At 42.5% G+C, this 23,154-nt stretch overlaps 1 protein-coding gene across 1 annotated transcript in view; it reads left to right on the top strand.

Moving 5' to 3' along the window:
- Window positions 1-23,154, top strand: part of PKD1L3 (polycystin 1 like 3, transient receptor potential channel interacting) — a 64,170-nt gene that overhangs the window by 28,259 nt on the left and 12,757 nt on the right. Inside the window, 17 exon segments of the mRNA XM_035024515.1 lie at window positions 47-277; window positions 1,627-1,728; window positions 2,001-2,109; window positions 2,112-2,178; window positions 4,769-4,915; window positions 5,428-5,621; window positions 5,917-6,116; window positions 6,580-6,774; window positions 7,369-7,425; window positions 7,427-7,548; window positions 7,863-7,885; window positions 7,888-7,967; window positions 7,969-8,010; window positions 8,013-8,081; window positions 12,468-12,567; window positions 15,354-15,483; window positions 16,197-16,462. Coding sequence (XP_034880406.1) covers window positions 47-277; window positions 1,627-1,728; window positions 2,001-2,109; window positions 2,112-2,178; window positions 4,769-4,915; window positions 5,428-5,621; window positions 5,917-6,116; window positions 6,580-6,774; window positions 7,369-7,425; window positions 7,427-7,548; window positions 7,863-7,885; window positions 7,888-7,967; window positions 7,969-8,010; window positions 8,013-8,081; window positions 12,468-12,567; window positions 15,354-15,483; window positions 16,197-16,462 — 2,134 coding nt within the window.

Below are 23,154 nucleotides of genomic sequence, written 5' to 3'. Positions count from 1 at the left end.
TTAGCACTCTGCTCAGTTAGAATCAGCGTCTTCATTCTAATTACAGGTTGGGCCACAGAGCACAGTTTTGAGGACACAGGGTCTCTGTAACCGCCTGGCCTACTTTGGCAGCAACTTCTTCATTGTGCCCCGGATGGTGAACGTTAAAGACACGATCAAGCCGTTCCTTCGCGTGACCAACAACCCTGTTGGGGTGTCTTTGCTGGTCAGTCTTTCAGGATCCTATATACTCACATGTGTGTGGGCTTGGAGAAAGGATCAAGCAGACATGCAGAAGGTGATAAGATGTTGATTCCAGAAGCTTTTCCATGTGCCTTGAGTGTGTTGAACAAGATGGAAAAATCCCTTGACCAGAAGAGGCTGGTAGTGTGGTACTGGGTGGTGTAGAAATTCAAGGGGTACTTTTCCCCTTAAATTTCTCTTCAAGTCTCTTGTTTCAGGGCTTAGCAACTTGACACTTTATCTCCTTTTTTTTTTTTTTTTTTTCCCTTTAGTGGAGATTGAACCCTCATGTGATTCATTTAGGCTAGGAATCATCCGGAACATCTAGAGAATTTAACCAAAATCAAATGCAAGTTTATCTCACTTTATACATTGGATATGAAAGTTACGTGGAAGGGGCGCCTGGGTGGCTCAGTCGTTAAGCGTCTGCCTTCGGCTCAGGTCATGATCTCAGGGTCCTGGGATCGAGCCCCGCATCGGGCTCCCTGCTCGGCAGGAAGCCTGCTTCTCCCTCCCCCACTTCCCCCTGCTTGTGTTCCCTCTCTTGCTGTGTCTCTCTCTGTCAAATAAATAAATAAAATCTTTAAAAAAAAAAAAAGAAAGAAAGTTACGTGGAAGTGAAATGGTAATTTCACATAACTGCGATGTATAAGAAACCTACAAGGAATCTCTTTTTTGAACAACAACAAAAAAATCCCTTGATGACAGCCTCCTAAGGATTTATTTACTTATTTTAGAGAGCACACGTGCACAGGGGGAGGGACAGAGGGAGAGAGAAACTAAAGCAGACTCTGCACTGAGTACAGAGTCTTACTCGGGGCTCGATCTCGTAACCCTCAGATCACGACCTGAGCTGAAACTAAGTGTCAGTTGCTTAACCGACTGAGCCACCCAGGCTCCCTGATGACAGTCTTTTCGTAGCTTCTATTGTATGCTTTCTTATTCATATGTTTTCTTACCCTTGGAAATTCTAGAACACACGCCGTCCATTTCTTTGTTGCTGTGGGTGTAGAGTTGCCAGTTTTAGTAAATAAAAACAGGACACCCAGTTAAATTTGAATTTCATGTAAATAATGAGTGCATTTTTAGTGTAAAAGGATTCATAGTTTATCTGAGATTCACATTTAACTAGGTATCCTCTGTGTTGTGCAGTAACCCTCCCTGGGTGCGAGGGAAGTGGAAGGATTTGGAAGCCCAAGACTTGATCAGTGGATTCAGTGACTCTTTCATTTTAGAGGCATAAAGCCGGGCCTTCCAGCCCTCACCCCTGTTCCGTCACTTAGGTCAGCTTGTTTACCTGCCACCCGCCAGTCACCCTTGCTTTCCATCGAGTTGCCAAAGCTGGAGCCGTGCATCCTCCTGCTTTTTAGGTGAAGATCCTCCTTGGTTCTGCTTTTCCTACAGGTGACGGTCACTGTCCTGGCCGATAATGACCCCAGCTGTCAGTTTCACTACCTTATTCAGGTCTCCACTGGCTATGGGAGAAAGGCTGCCACAACAGCTAAGGCTTGTGAAATGACTGCTCTTCGCTTCTTGCCTCGCGTCTTCCAGCACACGAGATGCGCTGTGACCTGGTGACGCCCCGGGTCACCGGGAGCACGTTAGGAGCGCGGGTCCTAGTTCCAAACTGTACGTCTGCACGGCCCGCTGTACTTTTGCAGCCCCCCAGAGACTTCATCCCAGTACAGTCCTCTCTGTCTCCCTCTTTCCCCTTAGGGATAAACCCAAAGGATCCTGTTAGGACGTCCTGCATTTTCTCTTTTCTTGTGGTGTTTTAGATGGTTATCACCCTTTATGGATCAGGCGGACGGAGTGAGCCCCATCACCTTTGTGACCCTCAAAAGACAGTCTTTGAGCAAGGGGGACTGGACGTCTTCCTCCTCACACCCAGTCTTCCCTGGGGGAGCTGCATGGCCTGCGGCTCTGGCACGACAACTCGGGGGCCGGCCCTTCTTGGTAAGTACCTGTGTCCGGTGGCCCTGTCCTTCCTTCTCTGTGGACCCCCCAGTCTGGGGTGAGACCAGCATGCTGCCACAACGCAGAACAATAACACTCTGGGCTAAATCGTAACAAATGACTAGTAGATTTAAATTTCAAAGCATCTACAAAGGGGAAACCCTGGAGAAAAACGGGAAAATTAACAATATGATTTTGTGTGGCTGGTAAAGTGATAGATGATTTTTTCTTTTATTTTCATTTAATGTTGTCATGATTGTAGAGAGCAAATAACAACAATTGACTGCCCAAAGTATTATAAATGAGAAGTATCTCTAGGGCACCTGGGTGGCTCAGTCGTTAAGCATCTGCCTTCGGCTCAGGTCATGATCCCAGGGTCCTAGGATGGAGCCCTGCATCGGGTTCCCTACTCAGCAGGAAGCCTGCTTCTCCCTCTCCCACTTCCCCTGCTTGTGTTCCCTCTCTCACTTTCTCTGTCAATTAAATAACATCTTTTAAAAAAAGAAAAGGAAGTATCTCTAAACATGAAAAATATCTTTTTTTTTTTTTAAGATGTTATTTATTTGAGAGAAAGAGTGAGCAAGTGAGAGACAGAGAGAACATAAGCAAGGGGAGGAGCAGAAGGAGAGGGAGAAGCAGACTCCCCGCTGATCAGGGAGCCTGATGTGGGACTCGATCCTAAACCCTGGGATCATGACCTGAGCTGAAAGCAGACGCCCAACCGACTGAGCCACCCAGGCGCCCCGAAAAATATCTTTTTTTTTTTTTTAAGATTTTTATTTATTTATTTGACAGAGAGAGACACAGCAAGAGAGGGAACACAAGCAGGGGGAGTGGGAGAGGGAGAAGCAGGCTTCCCGAGGAGCAGGGAGCCCGCTGCGGGGCTCGATCCCAGGACCCTGGGATCACGACCCGAGCCGAAGGCAGATGCTTAACGACTGAGCCTCCCAGCCACCCCCCAAAAAATATCTTTAAAGAGTAAATTTAATAAATGACTATTTACTAAATATACTTCGGGTCAAAATTAAGAGCTTCAGAAGAGGGGAAGGGAAGGCAGAATCATGATATGGGACGGGCCCAGGGGGCTTGCGAGGGAAAGGGTCAGCGATGAGCTGGTGAATCTGACATGTGTGAAGTCCATGTGATTCTGTTCTTCCTGCCGCCACACTCAGAACGAGGGGAGGTGCATGGAGAGAGTCATGATGACATTAACTGAGGATCAAGATGATTGGTTGGGGTTAGGAAAGAAGAATGGAATGGAATCAAAGGTCTAAGGCCCAGGGACTCAGACAAGTCAGTTGCTGAGTGTTGCCCACCTGCAAAGAGTCTGCAGCCTGCCTGAAACTGTTAGCAACACAAGTCTCTCCCTGCCACGCGAGCCCACTAGGCCAGTCAAGTCTAAGCATTTGCTTGCCACTTCCCCTCTGTTCAGGCATCTGCAAAGCACTTGTGCACTATCATTCCAGCTTGATTTGTAAAGCTGAGTAATGTGAATGGGCACCTGAAGAGATATGTAACGTTGCTAGTCATCAAGAAATGCAAATTAAAACCACAGTGAGAGCACCGAACATCTAGTCTAGAATGACTAGAATAAAGTCTGACAAAATCGAGTTTGGGTGAAGTTGGGGGCCACTGGAACTCACGCACCACGGGTGGGCACGCACAACGGTGCAGCCACGTGAACAAACGGTTTGGCAGGGCTCATGAAGTTAAGTAGACATTTACCATATGACCCAGAAATTCCATTCCTAGGTATTCACCCAAGATAAATGAAAACGCATGTCCTTTCCAAGACTTATACACATACGTTCATAGCAGCTTTGTTAATAGTAATCCCAAATTAGAAACAGCATGAATGTCCATCAGGTGAATGAAGAAACAAATGTTAGCGTGTTCATTCAAAGAAATACTACCCACCAACAAAGAGAACAGTCTTCTGATACACACAGTGATGTGGATGAATCTCAGAAACATTATACGGAGTGAAAGAAGCCAGACACAAAAGTATGAATCCACATATATGAAATTCTAAAAAAAGCAAACTAATCTAAGAGACAGAAAGCAGATCAGTGGTACCTGGGGCCAGGGTGAGCCTCAAGGGGGCTGACTAGAAAGGGGCACAGGGAACTTTTTGGGGTGATAATTTGATGGTGGTGGTACTTACACAGTGTTTACATTCCTCGAAATGTATTGAACTGTACAGTTTACAGACCCCAACAGGATGAGATGTCATTAATATGAATGTTGAAGACCACTCCCCACCCCCAGGGATGGCCCCTCAGGCCCTGGTGACAGACGACAGAGGCAGATGGGCTCCTTAAAGAGGTGGCAGGGCGCCGGCACATTTGAACAAGGAAAGAAGGGATACATACACACACTGGAGCGTTGCTAAGTGATAGAAGTCTGCCTTCTGGTTTTGATACATGAATTCCCTTAGAGGTCGGGAAGGGAAAAATTGGATCAGCTCTTGTCTCTTTAGTTCTGGCCTCACAATGAAAAGAATCCATTTACTGACAGCACAAGATTACTTCTTATTACAGCAACAGGTTGTGCCCACCCCCCTAACATACTTATCTTCATTTTACGGTAGGTATGTAAACCAGGTCATTGTCAGTGACATGGCAGGTAAAAGGAAATGGTACTTCATATGCAATTGTTGGCTGGCCGTGAACCTCGGAGAGCACGAGCATGACCGGGTCTTCATGCCAGTCTCAAAGAAAGAACTCTTTTCCTTTAGGTATTGGTGGGAAATGGTGGTGTTCTGCAGGTCTCTGCAGCTCTGTTCGTTTTTTGTTTTGTTTTGTTTTTAATTCCATTTCTCCTCCTCAGATATATTTATCCTGTTTTTAAGCCCAGCCAATATGTTTTATTCTTTCTTTTTGTATCTTATTGCTAGTTCCTCCACATTTGGAGTAGAGCAGGTGCTCAACGTGTGAATTTACCAAACTATCTTGAGTGGAAGCCTGATGCAAACTTTTGTTGAGCAAAAGATTTATCAAAACTCTTAGAAAGCTTAAAAAAACAGTTTTTAATATTAAACTTTCATAAATTAACCTTATCCTCAGAAACCTTGTGTCCTAAAATCACAAAAGAATCACGTTGCCAGGTCCTTTGACAGCATCTTTATAGAGGTTTTGGATAGTGGCTGAGTTGTTGCTGTGAGCTTATTGTTGGGCAAACCACATCTTCGTCCAGGACACTGTCAGGATGAAGACTCAACGTCTGTCCTGTTCTAATTTATCTTCTTAGACACCTGTTCTCCTCCATCGTTGTAGAAAAGCTCACCCAGGATTATCTGTGGCTCTCAGTGCTAACTCGGCATCCCTGGAACCGGTTTACAAGAGTCCAGAGGCTTACTTGCTGCATGACATTGTTTCTGTGCACCATGGTCGTCAACCTTATGTTCTGGAGAAGCAGCACCAGAGCCGAGAGAGATGAGCAAGGTATGGAGGATCCTAACGTGTGGTGTTTGTGGTGTGTAATCCTTTTACTTTAGTGCACCCTCCTTCATAAATTCATTCATTCATTCATTCATTCATTCATTCATTGAGTGAGGCAGCCTCGGGAACACATCGGTCCTATCCTTAGATGTCCTATCCCTAGATAATGTCCATGATAATGTCCTGTCTTTAGATAACCATGGTTAAATTGCCAAATAAATACCTAAACCTGGGAGAGGAATGACTGAGATGACTTCAGCTCTTGAGGATGAAGGTTGATGTAATGCTCTTCTTCCAGTGGGTCCGTTTCCTGTGACCTGGTCCCAGCTGATCATCAGCGTCCAAACTGCTGTCCTCCTCTTCCCTGTCAATCTTGTAATTGGGCGCTTCTTCCTGCTGATCCAGCCACAGGAGCCCCTGCCTCTCTTTCCTCCCAGCCAAGCCTCCTGCCCCTCAGATGCTACTTCTGAGCCTCTGTCTCTCACAAAGGTGGCTGAAGTAAGCTTGGTGTCTAATTTTATAGGTAGATGGCGGGCTCTGCTTCCCCGTGTAGTGAGAAAGGCCAGTAGAGCGGATCCCCTGGAAGGCTCGCGGGCCCTGTTAACCTTGATAGCTTTTCCCTAACTCCCGTCCCCTGGGCCATGATGCATCATGCCCCTCGTCTCTCTTCTTGATGTATTCTGAGGACTGGGTGTGAGTGCAGAAGGTACCACTCTCGAGTTTTCGTTGGTGACGTTTTATCTAACTGTCCCTTCTTTCATTCTGTATTCCCTCATAAAACTAGTTTTGAAGCTACTGTGAGGTGACTTCTTTCTGAAAAAAGAGAAAGAAAATGAAAAACAGAGGTTCTTTCCACTAAGCATTTGCCTCTCCGAGTGAAGAGACAACCTTACCATCTGTAACTGCTCCCGGTCCTGGGTGAATGTCAGACTGACTTTCCTCGTCTTGGGTCTACATTCAGGAATTAAAGGAAACTGTGGGGTTCCTGCTCAGGAGAAACACATACCTACTCTCAGAGCGGGAACAATCTTTATGGATGTCTCACAGCATTGACAAGATGGCACCACTTTTAGCCAGCCTCATCTGTTCTCACTTGGAGGGTCCCGGCTCTCATCAGCAGGCAGGACCCCATCAGGCAAACGGTAAAGCTCCGCAGGTGTTAGTAACTGATCTGTTATCCGCCTCCCACTCGCTTGCCTGCGTCTTACTCCCTCCTACCTCTCGGCATAACCAACAGGAAGATACAACCTTCTGCTTGTTTTCATTTTCCTTAACCTTTCCAGGATAGAGCTGATAGCTTTCGCGACAGTGTATCTGGTGATACAAAAGGAAGGATTAAGGAAGAACCCACAAAAATGCCCTCTCGTTCAGACCCCCTCATACTCCATCTGCTTTGCTGGGGGCTCTTGGGACTTGTCATTCTTTTTCTTCTTTGGAATAAGGAGATTAGGTGATTTATGGAATCTTGAATATAGTTTGCACCCCAAGGCCCCTGGGCACTTACTGCAGTTCTGGTGAAGAAAGCCCCATTAGGTTTAAATTTTTATTTGCTTCTAGATCAAAAGCGTTTTATTATTATTATTATTATTCTGGATCAAAGTGTAGACTTTTAGAAATTGTTAGCAGTTCACCAGCACGCTCAGAGAAGACAGTCATAATTATTGGGTCCCGCCTCCATGGACTGGGAAATGTAACCTCCTCATCAGTGAATGAGTTGCTCCTCTCTGTGAGCCCCGGCCTGTATTGGCAGCCACATCATCTCTGCTGTTACCTGCTCAGAGTTCTGCAGCAGCTGCAATTGCACTTAACGCGCCCTGGGTCCCGCCCAGGCCGACCAGCCTCGTGACGTCCTCGATGCCACCAACCGACTGCAAAAACTCCAGGAGCTCTTGGAAACACATATTCTTCCCACAGAGCAGGGGCCCTCCAGGTAAGGCACGGCACCGGCCTTCCCCGGTCGCTGCCATCTTCCCAATTGCAATCCTCCCCTCTCTCTCAGCTGCTACTGGCTTTCAGATGATTCCTTCAACCTCTGTTCTTTTTTTTAATTAATTTATTTGACAGAGAGAGACACAGCGAGAGAGGGAACACAGGCAGGGGGAGTGGGAGAGGGAGAAGCAGACTCCCTGCGGAGCAGGGAGCCCGATGCGGGACTCGATCCCAGGACTCCAGGATCATGACCTGAGCCGAAGGCAGTGGCTTAACCAACTGAGCCACCCAGGCGTCCCAACCTCTGTTCTGAAGGGAGGCAACCAGTTTCCCCATCCTGAGCCCATCGCTCATGGCCTGCCCGGAGAGTTGACTTACATCTGCTGGCTCTTTCTGGGTGTCACTAGCCTGGCTGCAGCCTTTTTTTAATGCACTTGATAGCCTGGAGCTGACCAAAGAGCAAAAGCCACCAGCTGGGTTACATGGATGCTGTTATCAGTGCTTCACAACCTCTTCATCAGGCAGCCAGTCAAGGTCGGTGAAAAACGGGTTGTGCGGGCATGGGGGGTAGGGGCAGACCCACTCACATTCCAGGTAGCTCGCTTGGGAAAATGAGACCCTTGGGTGTCAATTCAAAGTGCCTAATGGTTCGGACAATTTGACACCCCCCCCCAAAAAATAAAACAGAAAGAGGCAGAATGAAATTTCAGGTATGTGTGAAGTCACAGAAAAAACTAGTGAGAACTGACAGACTAGTAGAAGCAGAGCAGAAAAGGGTTGACAAGAAAGGACAAGTAAAAAAATCAACGGTGGACTACTTTGAAAAAAAAAAGCACCAGGAAATTTAATTTTTAAAAACTTTTTTTTAAAATGATTTTATTTATTTATGAGAGAGCGCACAAGCAGGCGGAGTGGGAGAGGGTGAGGGAGAAGCAGGCTTCCCGCTGAGCAGGGAGTCTGATGCGGGGCTCGATCCCAGGACCCCAAGATCATGACCTGAGCTCCAGGCAGATGCTCAACCTCCTGAGCCACCCAGGCACCCCAATTTTTAAAAACTTTAAGAAAAATGCCAAGCCCACAGAAATGTGTGGAGAATAGTCTAATGAACTCTACCCTTCTGTTAGCCAGCTTCAACAATTACTTTATTACCAAAACAAGCCAGTCTTGTTTCATCTATTTTGGGGGGAAAAAAAAGTCTCACTTTACATCATTTTATCCCTAAATATTTTAGTATATGTATTTCTAAAAGATAAGCACTTTTTTTGAAAACACAAATATAAAAACCATTATCACACTAATGTCTTAATATTTACACAATATGAATGTACCTCATGCTATGAAAAGGTTAAGATGGTAACTTTTTTGTTATGTGTATTTTATCACTTTTTTTAAAGTCATTGTTCCAGTTTTCCTAGTTGTCTCGTAAATGTTTATTTTACGGTTACTTTGTTGAAATCAAGATTCAAGTAAGGTTCATGTGTTGCCATTAGTTGGTCTGTCTCTTGAGTGCTTTTTATACTAAGTCTGCAGACGCCCCCTCCCTTCCCTTCACTCTCCATTCTTGGTATTTATCACAGGGCATTTGTTGAAGAAACCGAATTTTGTCCAGTAGAGTTTTGAAAATATTCTGGATTTTGCTGACAGGATTGCTTCTGCTTTAAGAACCTCAAGGATGGGCCGAGCTCCCACAAGCAAACCTGGGGAGCTCTTGAAACTTTTGACATCCAGGCCTCACTCCAGACCAATTAAACAGTAATCTCTGGAGATGGGTTCCAAGGCCCAACTCATTTAAAATTTCCCAGGTGATTCTGGTGTATAGTCCCATTGGAGACCCACCCATCCCCGGGGAGAACAAGGAGTAGGTAGAGCTTAACGATAAACTGCTCGAGGATGGGCACCTGGCTGGCTTAGTGGAGCATGCGACTCGTACTCTCAGGATTGTAAGTTCGACCCCACGTTGAACTTAAGTTTTTTTACTAAATTTTTTAAAATCTTGGGGCACTTGGTGGCTCAGTCGTTAAGCATCTGCCTTCAGCTCAGTCATGATCCCAGGATCCTGGGATCGAGCCCCTCATCGGGCTCCCTGCTCTGAGGGAAGCCTGCTTCTCCCTCTCCCACTCCCCCTGCTTGTATTCCTCTTTCTGTGTCTCTTTCTGTCAAAAATTAAATAAAAATCTTTAAAAAAAAATTTTTTTTTAATCTTAAAAAAAAAAAAACTGCTGGCAGAGACAGACCAAAAAAATAACGAGATCTCTATCAGGATATTCAGTTGTACCAAACACCCAAAGGGCTTCAGGAAATGAAAAATGTCATTTACCAAATTTTAAAATTCAGTAGTTGAGTTGAAGGAGATGTCCCTAATGAGACTAAAATTAATGATCAGGAAAATCAAATAAACCAAAATAATGCAAAACATGAAAAAGAAGAGACTTAGGAGATCCAGGGTACTTGGCATACAGGTAATAGGATTGGTGATAATTAAACAATCCACTGTTGCAAAGAAATCCTGAATTTATATTGAGAGGCCTCAAGTAGTTCCAGGCACAGTCAATTTTAAAAGACATGCTGAAACAGAGGATAGTTCTAGAATGGGGCCTACGAGTCTGCATTCGTGACAATTTCCCAGGGGATACCGAAGCAGCTGGTCCGTGGATCACACTTGGAGTAGTATCATTCTGACTAACAGCTTCTCTGAAAAGTCAGTATCATGAAAAAAATTAAGGATGGAGGAGTGCAACGACTGAGTGGCTCAGTTGTTAAGCGCCTGCCTTCGGCTCAGGTCATGATCCCAGGGTCCTGGGATCGAGTCCCACGTCGGGCTCCCTGCTTGGCAGGAAGCCTGCTTCTCCCTCTCCCACTCCCCCTGCTTGTGTTCCTGCTCTCGCTATCTCTCTCTCTGTCAAATAAATAAATAAAAATCTTTAAAAAAAAAAAAAAAGAAAGATGGAGTGTTGTAGATCCTTCAGTGAAAGAAGACATGTTTAGTATGGATAGGATATTATACAAGGAAATTATTGAAACTTTCCTTAACTGTGATAATGATAGGAGAACATCCTGGTTTTTAGGTGACACATGCTTGCCTACAGGCAGTCCTCCTCTGTGCCCTTTCAGCGTACATGAATTTTAGTCACATGGTTTAGTTAAATAACACCAGGGTCCCAGCAACACAGTTCAAGTATCATTTACCATGGTCTTCTACCTGCGAGCGATCACATGAAGTTCTAACTGCTTGCTGCTAACTCTGCAGTCCACAGATCGCTACCCCAGTAACAGCCGTGCATCATCATCAGTGGCCGATCGTGTCACTTCTTTCAAAGTGTGTGGATGATCGGCCCCCTGTTACCCCGATGAGGTACAGACAGCAAAATGTATAGCTGTGTTATCTCCTTGTCTCTCAGCCATAAACTCCTGTGACATTTTACCCCCCCCAAAAAAAAAATCAGAAGAGGCAATTGGCCAACAAAGATGTAAATGCAACAGGGGTGCCTGGCTGGGTTGGTTAGTCAGTGGAGACTGCAACTCTTGATCTCAAGGTTGTGAGTTTGAGCCCCATGTGGCGTGTATAGATTACTTAAATAAATAAAAAAATATTTAAGATTTTTATTTAGTTATTTAAAATATTTATTTTAGTTATTTAACAGAGAGAGCACAAGTAGGCAGAGCGGCAGACAGAGGGAGAGGGAGAAGCAGGTTCTCCGCTGAGCAGGGAGCCCGATGCTGGGCTCAATCCCAGGAACCCTGGGATCATGACCTGAGCCAAAGGCAGACGCTTAACCAACTGAGCCATCCAGGCGCCACTAAATAAATAAAATTTTAATAAATTATTTAAAATAAATAAAAGCGGCATCTTCATCTTCAGTTTTTGCATCCCTTTAGTAAATAAGCTTCACTTCTAAGAACCTATCCTTAGAAAACTCAGAGTACTTTATTAAAAAAAAAAAAAAAGACAACAATGTAAATATCCAAAAATAGGACACTGCTTAATTTATGAGACAGCCATATCCATATAATGGAATGCCAAGCAACCATTAAAAATCTTTAAAATACTGTAGTGATGTGGAAAGCTAGTCTGGATATATTAAGACAAAGTGATTAAAGGATATATTCCAAATTTTAAAGTTTTCTTAAAATCTCTAATTCTTTTTTTCCAAATTTTTATAATAAACGTGTATCACTTCAGTTTAAAAAAAAAAGTTGCAGGGGAGTGTTGGGGAAAAAATATAAAAAGAGGAAGAGAAGAGATGGAAGTTACTGGTATCGCTACAGTGTTGAATTTGGTTCCACCGCGGCCAACCAGATTTGCGGCTTTTTCCCCCAAGTCTGGTCCAGGGACTGTCCACCAGAGGGCGACCTTAGGTCTCCAGAGCAGACACCCAGAATTGCTATCTCCGAAAAGGGGTGTGCGGCAGCAGGCTGGAAATAGCACCCTTGTCCTTTATTCTCGTGAGGATTGGAGCACTTTCTTCCCCTCTGTGGAAATTAAAGGACGGGGGGAAACTTGTTGCACATGTAACCAATACTTAAGGTCTTACTCAGTTCTAAGATTTTAGGAAAAACAGAGACTTAATCCTTGAGACTTTTAAAAAGTGTAGCTTCTCCAGCCCAGCTCTTCGGAGGCCATCCAAGACAGGTTATTCTTAAGTGACGTCGGTAGATCATCACAAATCATTCAATAGCTGAAGCTTTCCTAGACAAGCAGCTTGAGGACCACAGGCCAAAATACAAATATTAACATTATATTAACCAGGTCCCTACGATTATGCAAAAACAATCATGGAACTCCCTAATTCTCAGTTTTCCATGATAGTAGAGGGGCAAATAATGGAAGCGTGTTAATCATACCTTCAGCTTTACGTAAGGGCATCACCTTGGGTCCTGTGATACCTGCTGCTTAGTTTCCCCTGTGATCTTCCCGTCTAGGCGATCTTCCTCACGCTGTTCGGCTCCCTGATGCTGAACCGGATGCCGTGGCTTACCAGAGAGAAGGAACAACAAACAAGGAGGATCTTGGCACTCTTGGGTAATTCAAGTAGTTCTAAGTACCAACATCTGATTTTGCAAAGAGCAGATGCCGGAGTAGCGGACCCCTAGCTACATCACCACCTCGCATTTATGCACGCAGGGACCTTGTCTGGTTAGCTGGCTGCCCCTTCTCGGCTGCCCAAGGCCAACCAGTACATCACCAGCACTCGTGCGTTCTTCCCAACACCCCCTCGTGCTGCCTCAGTGCCTCACCTCTCGTCCGTGTCCTAGATCTCCTCCCGAGTCTTTCTCGCTCCCGGGCCCCAGAGGCTGTTTGCGACCACTCACCGTCTGTATCTGGATAGATGGGGTCAAATCAAACATGCCCCAATCGGGGTGGCCTGCCCCGCAAACCCACTTCTTCACTGTATTCTCTCATTTTTTAAAAAAGATTTATTTATTTGAGAGAGAGAGCTGGAGGGGCAGATGGAGAGAGAGAGCAAATCCAAAGCAGACTCTGCACTAAGCGCAGAGCACGGCATGGGGCTCGATCTCACGACCCTGAGATCACGACCTGAGCCGAAACCAAGAGTTAGGCGCTTAACCCACTGCGCCACCCAGGCGCCCCTATGTTTTCTCATTTCAATAAAGAATATCCCTCCTCTCTTAAAATGTCAGAGTAATCCTAAATTCTTAGTCTTCACAGTCACCAAGCCTGAGGGACACTACCCTCTAAATAACTGACTGGAGCTGTACCTATCACGTAGATGAACCACACAAACACAGTGGTAATCAAAAAAATTAATACTTTAATCATGGGAAATAGCATATGTATATATAAATACACACATATGTGTGTGTGTATTTTTTTAATGAAGAAGTGCATGGGAATGATAAATTCAGGATTAGATTAGCTCTCTGAAGAAAAGGATACCATCACAGATGAACAGACTCTAAGTGGAAATCAATTTATTTATTTATTTTACAGAAAGAGCACGAGCCATGGAGAGAGGCAGAGGGAGAGGGAGAGGGAGAGAGAGAATCTTAGGCAGGCTCCACACCCAGTGGTAAGCCCAATGTAGGGCTCCATCTCACAACCCTGAGAATATGACCTGAGCTGAAATCAAGAGTCAGATGCTTAACCAACTGAGCCACCCAGGTGCCCCTAATTTTTACTTATTTTAAATAATCTCTACACCCAACATGGGGTTCAAACTCATGGCCCCAAGATCAAGAGTCACATGCTCTTCTGACTGAGCCAGCGGGGAGCCCAATGCAATCACTTCTTTCTTTCTTTTTTTTTTTTTTTAAGATTTTATTTATTTGACAGAGAGAGACAAGGTGAGAGAGGGAACACAAGCAGGGGGAGTGGGAGAGGGAGAAGCAGGCTTCCCGAGGAGCAGGGAGCCCACTGCGGGGCTCGATCCCAGGACCCTGGGATCATGACCTGAGCCGAAGGCAGACGCTTAACGACTGAGCCACCCATTTCTTAAACTGAGTGGTAGAGACATTACTATGGGGTAGGCAACCCATTCCTTACAAGATCTTTAAAAATTAATCTAATTTCAAACAGTTTTCCATGCTCTTGAGTAGCTGTTCCCTCTGCCTAAAAGGCTTTTTTTTTTTTTAAAGCAAGGACTTTTTTTTTTCTTGTCTGTGTCCATCTGAAGAATTGTATCTGAGTCATCCTTCAAAACAAATGTCAGGTTTCACTCTGTGACACCTTCTCTGACTTCCTCAGGAGATTTATTTTCTCTTTGGTGATTCCCCAAGCACTAGGCACGTACATGCTGGCGAGTTTTATGTCCTATTCTAATTCTTTCTCTCTCTCCATCTTGGTTTGCGTGTCTCTGGCTACGTCTCACAGTGTGGTCTGTAGATGAGCAGCACTGATATCTGGAATTTTCAGAAATGAGCAGTCTTAGGCCTCACCCCACAATCTGCATTTGAACAAAATTCCCAGGTGATTCCTTTGCACATTGAAATTTGAGAAACACCGCTGTAGAACAGTACTCCCAACGTGTGGGTCCCTGACTAGAACTGTTCGTTTCTAGTCCAAGATAAATGCAGAAACTGAGAGCAAACATTTAGAAAGTTTTATAGCAATTGGACCAATTTTAGACAGATTGTATCTAATTCTCAAGATGGGATTTGGATTTTACATGCTCTTGTTTTACTTCGTTTTTCTAGCAATCAATTTTTATTATATTTTATAGCAGTATCAGTCCCCAGGGTGCCTGGGTGGTGCCGTCATTTGAGTGTCCCTACTCTTGGTTTTGGCTCAGGTCATGTGTGATCTCAGGATCTTGGGATCCAGCCCCCCTTCAGTGGGCTCCACGCTCAGGGCAGAGCCTGGTTAAGATTCTTTCTCTGTCTCTTCCTCTGCCCGTCCCCCCACGCCGTGTGCACACACACACACACTCTCTTTCTCAAATAAGTAAATCTTAAAAAAAAAAAAAAAAAAAGTATAAGTCCCCAGTGGATTGGAATTTTTAAGTCTTTTTTTTTTTTTTTAAAGATTTTATTTATTTGAGAGAGAGAGAACACCTGAGAGGGGATAGGGTCTGAGGACGAAGCAGACTCCCTGCCAAGCAGGAAGCCCGATGCGGGACTCGATCCCGGGACTCCAGGATCATGACCTGAGCCGAAGGCAGTCGCTTAACCAACTGAGCCACCCAGGCGCCCTTTAAGTCCTTTTTGAGAAGTCCCACATAGGTGGGTTTATTCTTTTTTTTTTTTTGGCATTTAATAGGAGGTGTTCACAGTAGAGTTTCAGCAGCTGTTAATGAATAACTGCTTAGTGAAATATAACTATTTTTTGGCCTACATTTGAATTTTTGACAGCAAAATGTCCACCAGTACCTGGTTCAAGAGATAAGAACAACCCCGTGTATGTAGCTCCAACTATCAACAGTCCAATTAAGCGCCCAGAAAGAACCTTGAAAGAGAAGAAGCTTTTCAAGCTGACAGGAGATATTTTGGGTATGGAGAGCAAACAGCAATGTGTCCATCCTGCAGCACATTTCCCAGCAGAGGGGGAGTGAAAAGAAAGTGAGAATATAGGACAATGAAAAGCTATCTTAAAATACTCACCTTGAAAAAAATATGGACTCCAAGGCAGTGTGGTAAATGGGAAGACACCTGAACTCAGGAGTCATGAGATGTCCGCGTGTGCTTGAATCAGTCCCTTCCTCTGCGCACAGAGCATAATAACAGAGCGTGCTCTGTACGCTTCTCAGGCTGGAGGAAAAATTAATATGTTTTCTAAATGGCAACCCTCTCAGTGCAGGAGAACTGGGTCAGCACATACAGTGTTTGGGTTATCGGATTTCCTGGGCCAAAGAAGACCAATTCTGTGTTTATTGGCCTTCCCTTTCTTGTGGACATAGTCCATAGAGAGAGAAAGGTTGGGGGCGGGGTGCATTTATAAGAACTAAAATACGGCAATTTTCATGTGGGGTTTTGTGTACCTTATTTCAAGTAAACTTTCTGATTAGCGGCAGAATAATTCTGGGAAGGAATATAACAATGTTTGTGGGTACCACTGCATGCCAAATACATTGGCTCGTCTGTTTACAGCTGTTTGGTTGAACCGTATGGAATTGCCTTCACCTTTTAAATATGTCATGAAGGAGAGGGTGTAGAGAATTCATAAGCTAACCACTCAACTAATTTTTTTTCATCTTCTATCCTCGTACAAATCCTCTTCCTTATCTTGTTGATGACGACAGTCTACTCAGCACAGAACTCGAATAGGTTTTACCTCCATCAGGCTATCCAGAAGAGTTTCTCCCACTGTTTCTCAGAGATCAGACTTCTGAAGCATTTCTACCCGTGGACCAATCGCACCTTCCTAACCTTTATGGGGTTACAGAGATACGGACACAGTTCTGGGCCCCAGCTTCTTGGATGCTTCTTGGTCAGTATTTTCTACCAGTTACCAACACTTTGTTGTAACTTTAGATCGTAAGTAAGCTGTATTCTGAAAGTTGTTGCATTCATTTATCTCAGGATTGGTGGCTTCCTTTTGGGATTTAGAACATCTCCTAGGTTCCTGGGGAAAGAAACCTAAAAGACATGCTCATCTCAGTAAAGGTGTTTTGGTGCATTTAGGAGAGCTTTTACAGATGGCAACTCCTATGCATTGCGTGTTGGTTCTTTTTTTTTTTTTTTTAAGATATTTATTAACTTATTTAGAGAGTGTGTGTACCAGTGGGGGGAAGGGCAGAGGGAGAAGGAGAGTAAATCTCCAGCAGACTCCACGTTGAGCACGGAGCCCAAACAAGGGCTCAGCTGAGGGGCTTGATCTCCCAACCTGAGATCATGACATGAACTGAAATCAAGGGTCAGGCTGAGCCACCCAGGTGCCCTGCGTGTTGATTCTTTCTAGTTCAGTGTTGGATGGTGACGGTTCTAGGTTCAGCACACATTCTCTTTGCAGTCTGTAACTCTGTGCTGAATAAAGTACTGACTGAAGAAAAAGTGAATCGAGCCATGGGTACCCAGTGCCATCACCATGGGCTTCGTCCTCCTCTCCGTCTCCTTGGGTCTACAGTACAGTGTTGAAAAGCACAGACTCGGAAGCCAGACTGGCCTGGTTCAGATCCTGGTGCTCTACCTATTAGCAGTGTGTTCTTGGGTAAATTACAACCTGTTGTGCCTCTGTTTCCCCATCTATATGATGAGGATAATCTTGGGACCTGCCCTATAAGATTGATGTGAAGATTAAAAACTCAGTGGATCTTAAAACAATGTCTGACCCATAGTATACACTGGGTAAGTGTTCACTATTATTATTAACGGGGGCAGTTGGGGCTCTGGCTAATCTGCTAGAAACACAAAGCATCCGTGAGTTACCGGACATGCTAAGGAAGAACAACAGCAATCTATAGATACAGATAAAGAAATAGAATTAAGTAGACCTGAGGTGAAAAGCAGTAAAAATTGACCCTAACATGGTTTATCTCTTCAACTATTACCAAATCTTTGTTTTCAAAATTTTATGTTTTTCTTTTTTTTTTTCTATAGATTTTATTTATTTGAGAGAGAGCATGAGCAGGGGGAGGGGCAGAGGGAAAGGGAGAAGCAGACTCCCCGGTGAGCAGGGAGCCCGATGCGGGACTCGATCCCAGGACCCTGGGATCAAGACCTGAGCTGAAGGCAGATGCTTAACCAACTGAGCCACCCAGGTGCCCCTATTTTTTTTTTTTTCAAGATTTATTTATTTATTTTAGAGAGAGAGAGCATGCAGATATATCTGCAAGATGAATATCTTGAATGTGCTAAAGTGTGTATACATTCTTAATTTTAAAAGGTATTTCCAGGGGCGCCTGGGTGGCTCAGTTGGTTAAGCGACTGCCTTCGGCTCAGGTCATGATCCTGGAGTCCGGGATCAAGTCCCGCATCGGGCTCCCTGCTCGGCGGGGAGTCTGCTTCTCCCTCTGACCCTCCTCCCTCTCGTGCTCTCTGTCTCTCATTCTCACTCTCAAATAAATAAATAAAATCTTTAAAAGGTATTTCCAGTCTTCTCCTTATTATACCATTTAACACTCCCATGAGCAATGTCTGAGTCTACCCACATCCCCCAAAGCCCAGTGAAAACCGGTGTTTTCAAACAATACCCGAGCTATGGAATAGATGAAAGGCTTTGCAAGTGCCTTCATGAGAAAATGCAAGTCAAAACTAGAGGAAGGCACCATTTTCCACCTCTCATTTGGGCAAACCTTGCCTCTGCTTTTGCCTTCTTCATTCCATCCTCCCTGTACTATTGTTTTCAAACATAAATCTGTATTCTTCCCCTGTTCAAAACCTCCCGATAGATTCCCATCATACTTAAAATTGCAGACCCTTGGGGCGCCTGGATGGCTCACTCTTTAAGCATCTGCCTTCGGCTCAGGTCATGATCCCAGAGAATGGTGTGAGGTGATACCTCGTTGTGGTTTTGATTTGCTTTTCCCTAATGGTTAGTGATTTTTACATATACTGTTGGCCATTTTTCGTCTTTAAAAAAATGTATATTCAGGTCCTTTGCCCGTTTTTAAATCGGTTATTTGGGTTCATTTGTGTGGTATTCAGTTTTGTGAGTTCCTTATGTATTTTGGATATTGACCCCTTATTAGATGCATGATTTGCAAATATTTTCTCCCATTTAATAGTTTGCCTTTTTGATTTGTTGGTTTCCTTCACTGTGCAGAAAGTTTTTAGTGGTTGTAGTCTCATTTGGTTAATTTTTGCTTTTGATGTCCTCTCCAAAGGGCTGCCAAGACCAATGTCAAGGAGCTTTGCTCCTGTTTTCTTCTAGGAGTTTTAAAGTTTCAGGTCTTATAGTTAAGTTGGTAATCCATCTGGAATTGATGGTCGTATGTCACATAAGGAAAGGGTCCAGTTTCATTCTTTTGCATACAGGTATCCAATTTTTCCAGCACCATTTGTTGAAGAGACTGTCTTTCCCTATTGTATCTACTTGGGACCCTTGTCATAGATTAGTTGGCCGTATATGCATGAGTTAATTCTGGGCTCTGTATTTAGTTCCACCATTCTGTGTATCTGTTTTTATGCCAATACCATACAGTTTTGATTACTGTAGCTTTCATAGTATAGTTTGACATTAGGAAGTGTGATGCCTCCATCTTTTTCTTTCTCAAGATTACTTCGTCCATTTGGCGTATTGGGTGGGGTTCATACAAATTTTAGGATTGTTCTTCTATTTCTGTGGGGGAAAAAAAATGCCATTGAATTTTGATGGGGATTGCCCTGAATTTGTAGATGACTTTGGATGGTATGGACATTTTAACAATATTCTTTCAACCCATAAACATGGGATATTTCCAGTTATTCATGTCTTCATTTCTTTCATCAGTGTCTTACAGTTTTCATTCTACAGATCTTTCACTTTCTCAGTTAAATCTACTCCTAAGTATTTTATTCTTTTTGATGCTCTTGTAAACGAGATTATTTTCTTTATTTTTCATTGGTAGTTCATTGTCATTGTAACAAAATGCAGCTGATTTTTGTGTACTGATTTTATATCCTGCAACTTTACTAAACTCATTTATTGGTTCTCACGGGTTTGTCTTTTTTTTTGTTTGTTTTGGTGGTCTATAGGGTTTTCTGTATATAAGATCATGTTATCTGTAAACAGACAATTTAGTTTCTCCTTTCTGATTTGGATTCCTTTTACTTCTTTTTCTTATCTAATTTCTTTGGCTATGATTTCCAATAGTATGTTGAATAGAAGTGGCCAGAGTAGGTACCCTTGTCTTATTCCTGATCTTAGAGGAAAAGATTTTAAGCTTCTCACAATTATGATGTTAGCTTGACATACATGGTCTTTATTATGTTAAGGAGCATTCCTTCTGTGCCTAATTTGTTGACAGTTTTTATCATGGAAGGATGTTGAATTTTGTCAGATATTCTTTGTGTATCTTTTGAGATCATCATATAATTTAATCCTTCATTCTGCTAATGTGGTGTATCATGTTTATTGAATTGTGTATGTTGAATCATCCTTGCAACTCAGGGATAAATCCCACTTGGTTACAGCGTATGATCTTTTTAAACATACTTTTGAACTTCATGTGTTAGCATTTTGTTGAGGATTTTTGCATTTGTGCTCATCAGGGATATTGGCCTGTGATTTTCTTTTCTTGTATGTTTTGGTATGAGGATAATGTTGGCCTCATAAAATGAATTTTGAACAGTTTCCTCCTTTTTAATTTTTTGGAAGAGTTTGAGGATGGATATTAATTCTTCTTTAAACGTTTGGTAGAATTCACCCATGAAGCTATCTGGTCCTGGTCTTATCTTTGTTGGGAAGTTTTTTATTACAGTCTCCATACTTGTTATTAGTCTGTTCAGATTTTCTATTTTGTCATTATTTAGACTTAATAAGTTGTGTGTTTCTAGGAATTTATCCATTTCTTCTAAGTTGTCTAGTTTGTTGGTGTACAATTGTTCATGGTAGTCTCTTATAATCCTTTGTTTTTGTGTTACCAGTGTTAATGTCTACCCTTTAATTAGTAATTTTATTTGAGTCCTCTTTTTCTTGGTTTAGTCTAAAGGTGTATCGGTTTTGTTTATCTTTCAAAACATTTTTATTTTTGTATTTTCTATTTAGTCTTTATTTCATTTATTTCTGCTCTGATATTTATTATTTCCTTCCCTCTGCTAACTTTGGGCTTAGTTTGTTCTTCTTTTACTAGTTCCTTGAAGACCAAAGTTAGCTTGTTTATTTGAGATCTTTTTTCATAAAATAGGTGTTTATTGCTATAAAATTCCCTCTTTAAACTGCTTTTGCTGCATCCCATAAGTTTGATATGACGTTTTACTTCCATTTTTGTTTGTCTCAAGAGGTACTTTTTAATTTCCTAATTAAACCCATTGATTGTTCAGAAGTGTGTTGTTGAATTTCCATGTGTTTGTGAATTTTCCAATTTGTGTCCTGTTACTGATTTCTAATTTAACACCATTGTGGTCAGAAAAGATACCTGATATATATGGTTTCAGTCTCCTTAAATTTAAGACTTGCTTTGTGGCCCAACGTAGGACCTATCCTGGAGAATGTTCCATGTGCGCTTGAGAAGAATGTGTATTCTGGTTGAATGGAGTGTTCTGTATATATCTTTTAGGTCCATCTGGCCCATAGTGTTAACAAGTCTGCCATTTCCTTATTGATTTTGTCTAGACAATCTATCCATTGTTGAAAGTAGGGTATTGAAGTCCCCTACTATTACTGTATTGCTATCTATTTCTTCGATGAGGTAACATTTACTTTACATATTTAGATGTTCCAGTGTTGAGTGCATATATACTTACAATTGTCTTGTCCTCTTTATGAAGTGAGCCCTGTATCACTTTACCACAAATGACCTTCCTTGTCTGTTGTGACTGAGTTTAGCTGAAATTCTATTTTATCTGTTAAAAGTTAGAGCTACTTCTGCTCTTTCTTGGTTGCCATTTGCATGGAATATTTTTTTCCCATGCCTTCAGTTTCAGCCTGTGTGTGTACTTAAAATTAAAGTGGGTCTCTTATAGGCAGTATATTATTGGATCTTGTATTTTTACCATTCAGTCATTCTGTCTTTTTATTGAAGAATTTAATCTGTTGACATTTAATTATTGATAAGAACTTACTTTTGGCACTTTATTTTCTGATTGTTTTGCAGTTCCTTTGTTCCTCTTTTATTCTCTTGCTACCTTTTTTTGTGATTTACTTTTTGTAGTGGTATGCTTTAATTCTCTTCCCTTCATCTTTTTTGCATTTATTAAAGATTTTGCATTAGTGTTCTCATAAGGCTTATGTAAAATATCTTACAACAGTCTGTTTTAAGCTGAAAACAGCTTACTGTTAATCACATACAAAAACTCTGCACTTTGAGGTGCCTGATTGGCTCAGTCAGTAGTATGCAACTCTTGATCTCAGGGTTGTGAGTTCAAGCACATTGGGCATAGAGATTACTTAAAAAAAAATAAAAATAAACAAGATTGTGCTGCCTGTACATTAAAAAACAAAACTCTACACTTCTCCTTTCCCTGTGCTTTATGTAATTGATGCCTTTCTTTTTATGCTGTCATCCATTAACATATTATTGTAGTGGTAATTTTTAACACTCTTGTCTTTAACTTTTATACTAAAGATAAAAGTGACTTACACACCATTACAGTATTACCAAATTCTGAATTAGACTATTTATCTTTACCAGTGACTTTTATATTTTCATGTTGTTACATAGCATCCTTTCCTTTCAGCTATAAGAATTCCCTCTAGCATCTCTTGTAAGACAGATCTGGTGGTGATGAACTCCCTAATCTTTTGTTTGTCTGGGAATGTTTTTTATCTCTCCTTCACTTCTGAAGGACAGTTTTGTTGGTTATAGTAGTTTGGGTTGGGTTTTTTTTTTTTTTCTTTCAGCACTCTGAATATATCATTCTACTCCCTCTGGCCTGCAAGATTTCTGCTGAGAAATCTGATAGCCTGGGAGGTTTTCTCTGTGTGTGTAAAGTTGTTTTGTTTTGTTTTTTTCTTGTTTTTCTCAGAATCCTCTGACTTTGACTTTTAACAATTTGATAAACAGTAATGTATCTCAGAGTACTCTTCTTTGGGTTGATCTGACTTGGGATCCTTTGAGCTTCATGTACCTAGATGTTTATATCTTTACAAAATTTGGGAAGTTTTCAACTGTTGTTTATTTAAATAAGCTTTCTGCCTCTTTCTCTCTCCTCCTCCTCTGGGACTCCCCTGATAGGTATATTTGTTCTTTTGACAGTGTCCAGAATCGATATAGGCTTTCTTCACTCTTTGTCATTGTTCCTTGAACTGGCTAATTTCAAATGACCTATCCTCAACTTCACTGGTTCTTTCTTCTGCATGATCAAGTCTACTGTTGAAGCTTTGTATTGAATTTTTCAGTTCTATCATTGAATTATTCAGCTCCAGATTTTCTGTTCAGTTGTTTATGGTTTTTATTTATTAAAATTACCATTTTGTTCCTGCATTGTCTCCCTGATTTCATTTATTTGTGTTCTCATGCATTTCACTGCGTTTCTTTAAGAAGATTATTTTGAGGGCGCCTGGGTGGCTCAGTTGGTTAAGTGACTGCCTTCGGCTCAGGTCATGATCCTGGAGTCCCTGGATCGAGTCCTGCAT

This window comes from Mirounga leonina, unplaced genomic scaffold (genome assembly GCF_011800145.1).
Source record: "Mirounga leonina isolate KUSES-001 unplaced genomic scaffold, KU_Mleo_1.0 Mir_180, whole genome shotgun sequence".
Classification (NCBI taxonomy): domain Eukaryota; kingdom Metazoa; phylum Chordata; class Mammalia; order Carnivora; family Phocidae; genus Mirounga; species Mirounga leonina.
Note: the sequence above shows the minus strand (reverse complement) of the source record. Positions and strands in the feature narration are given on the sequence as shown.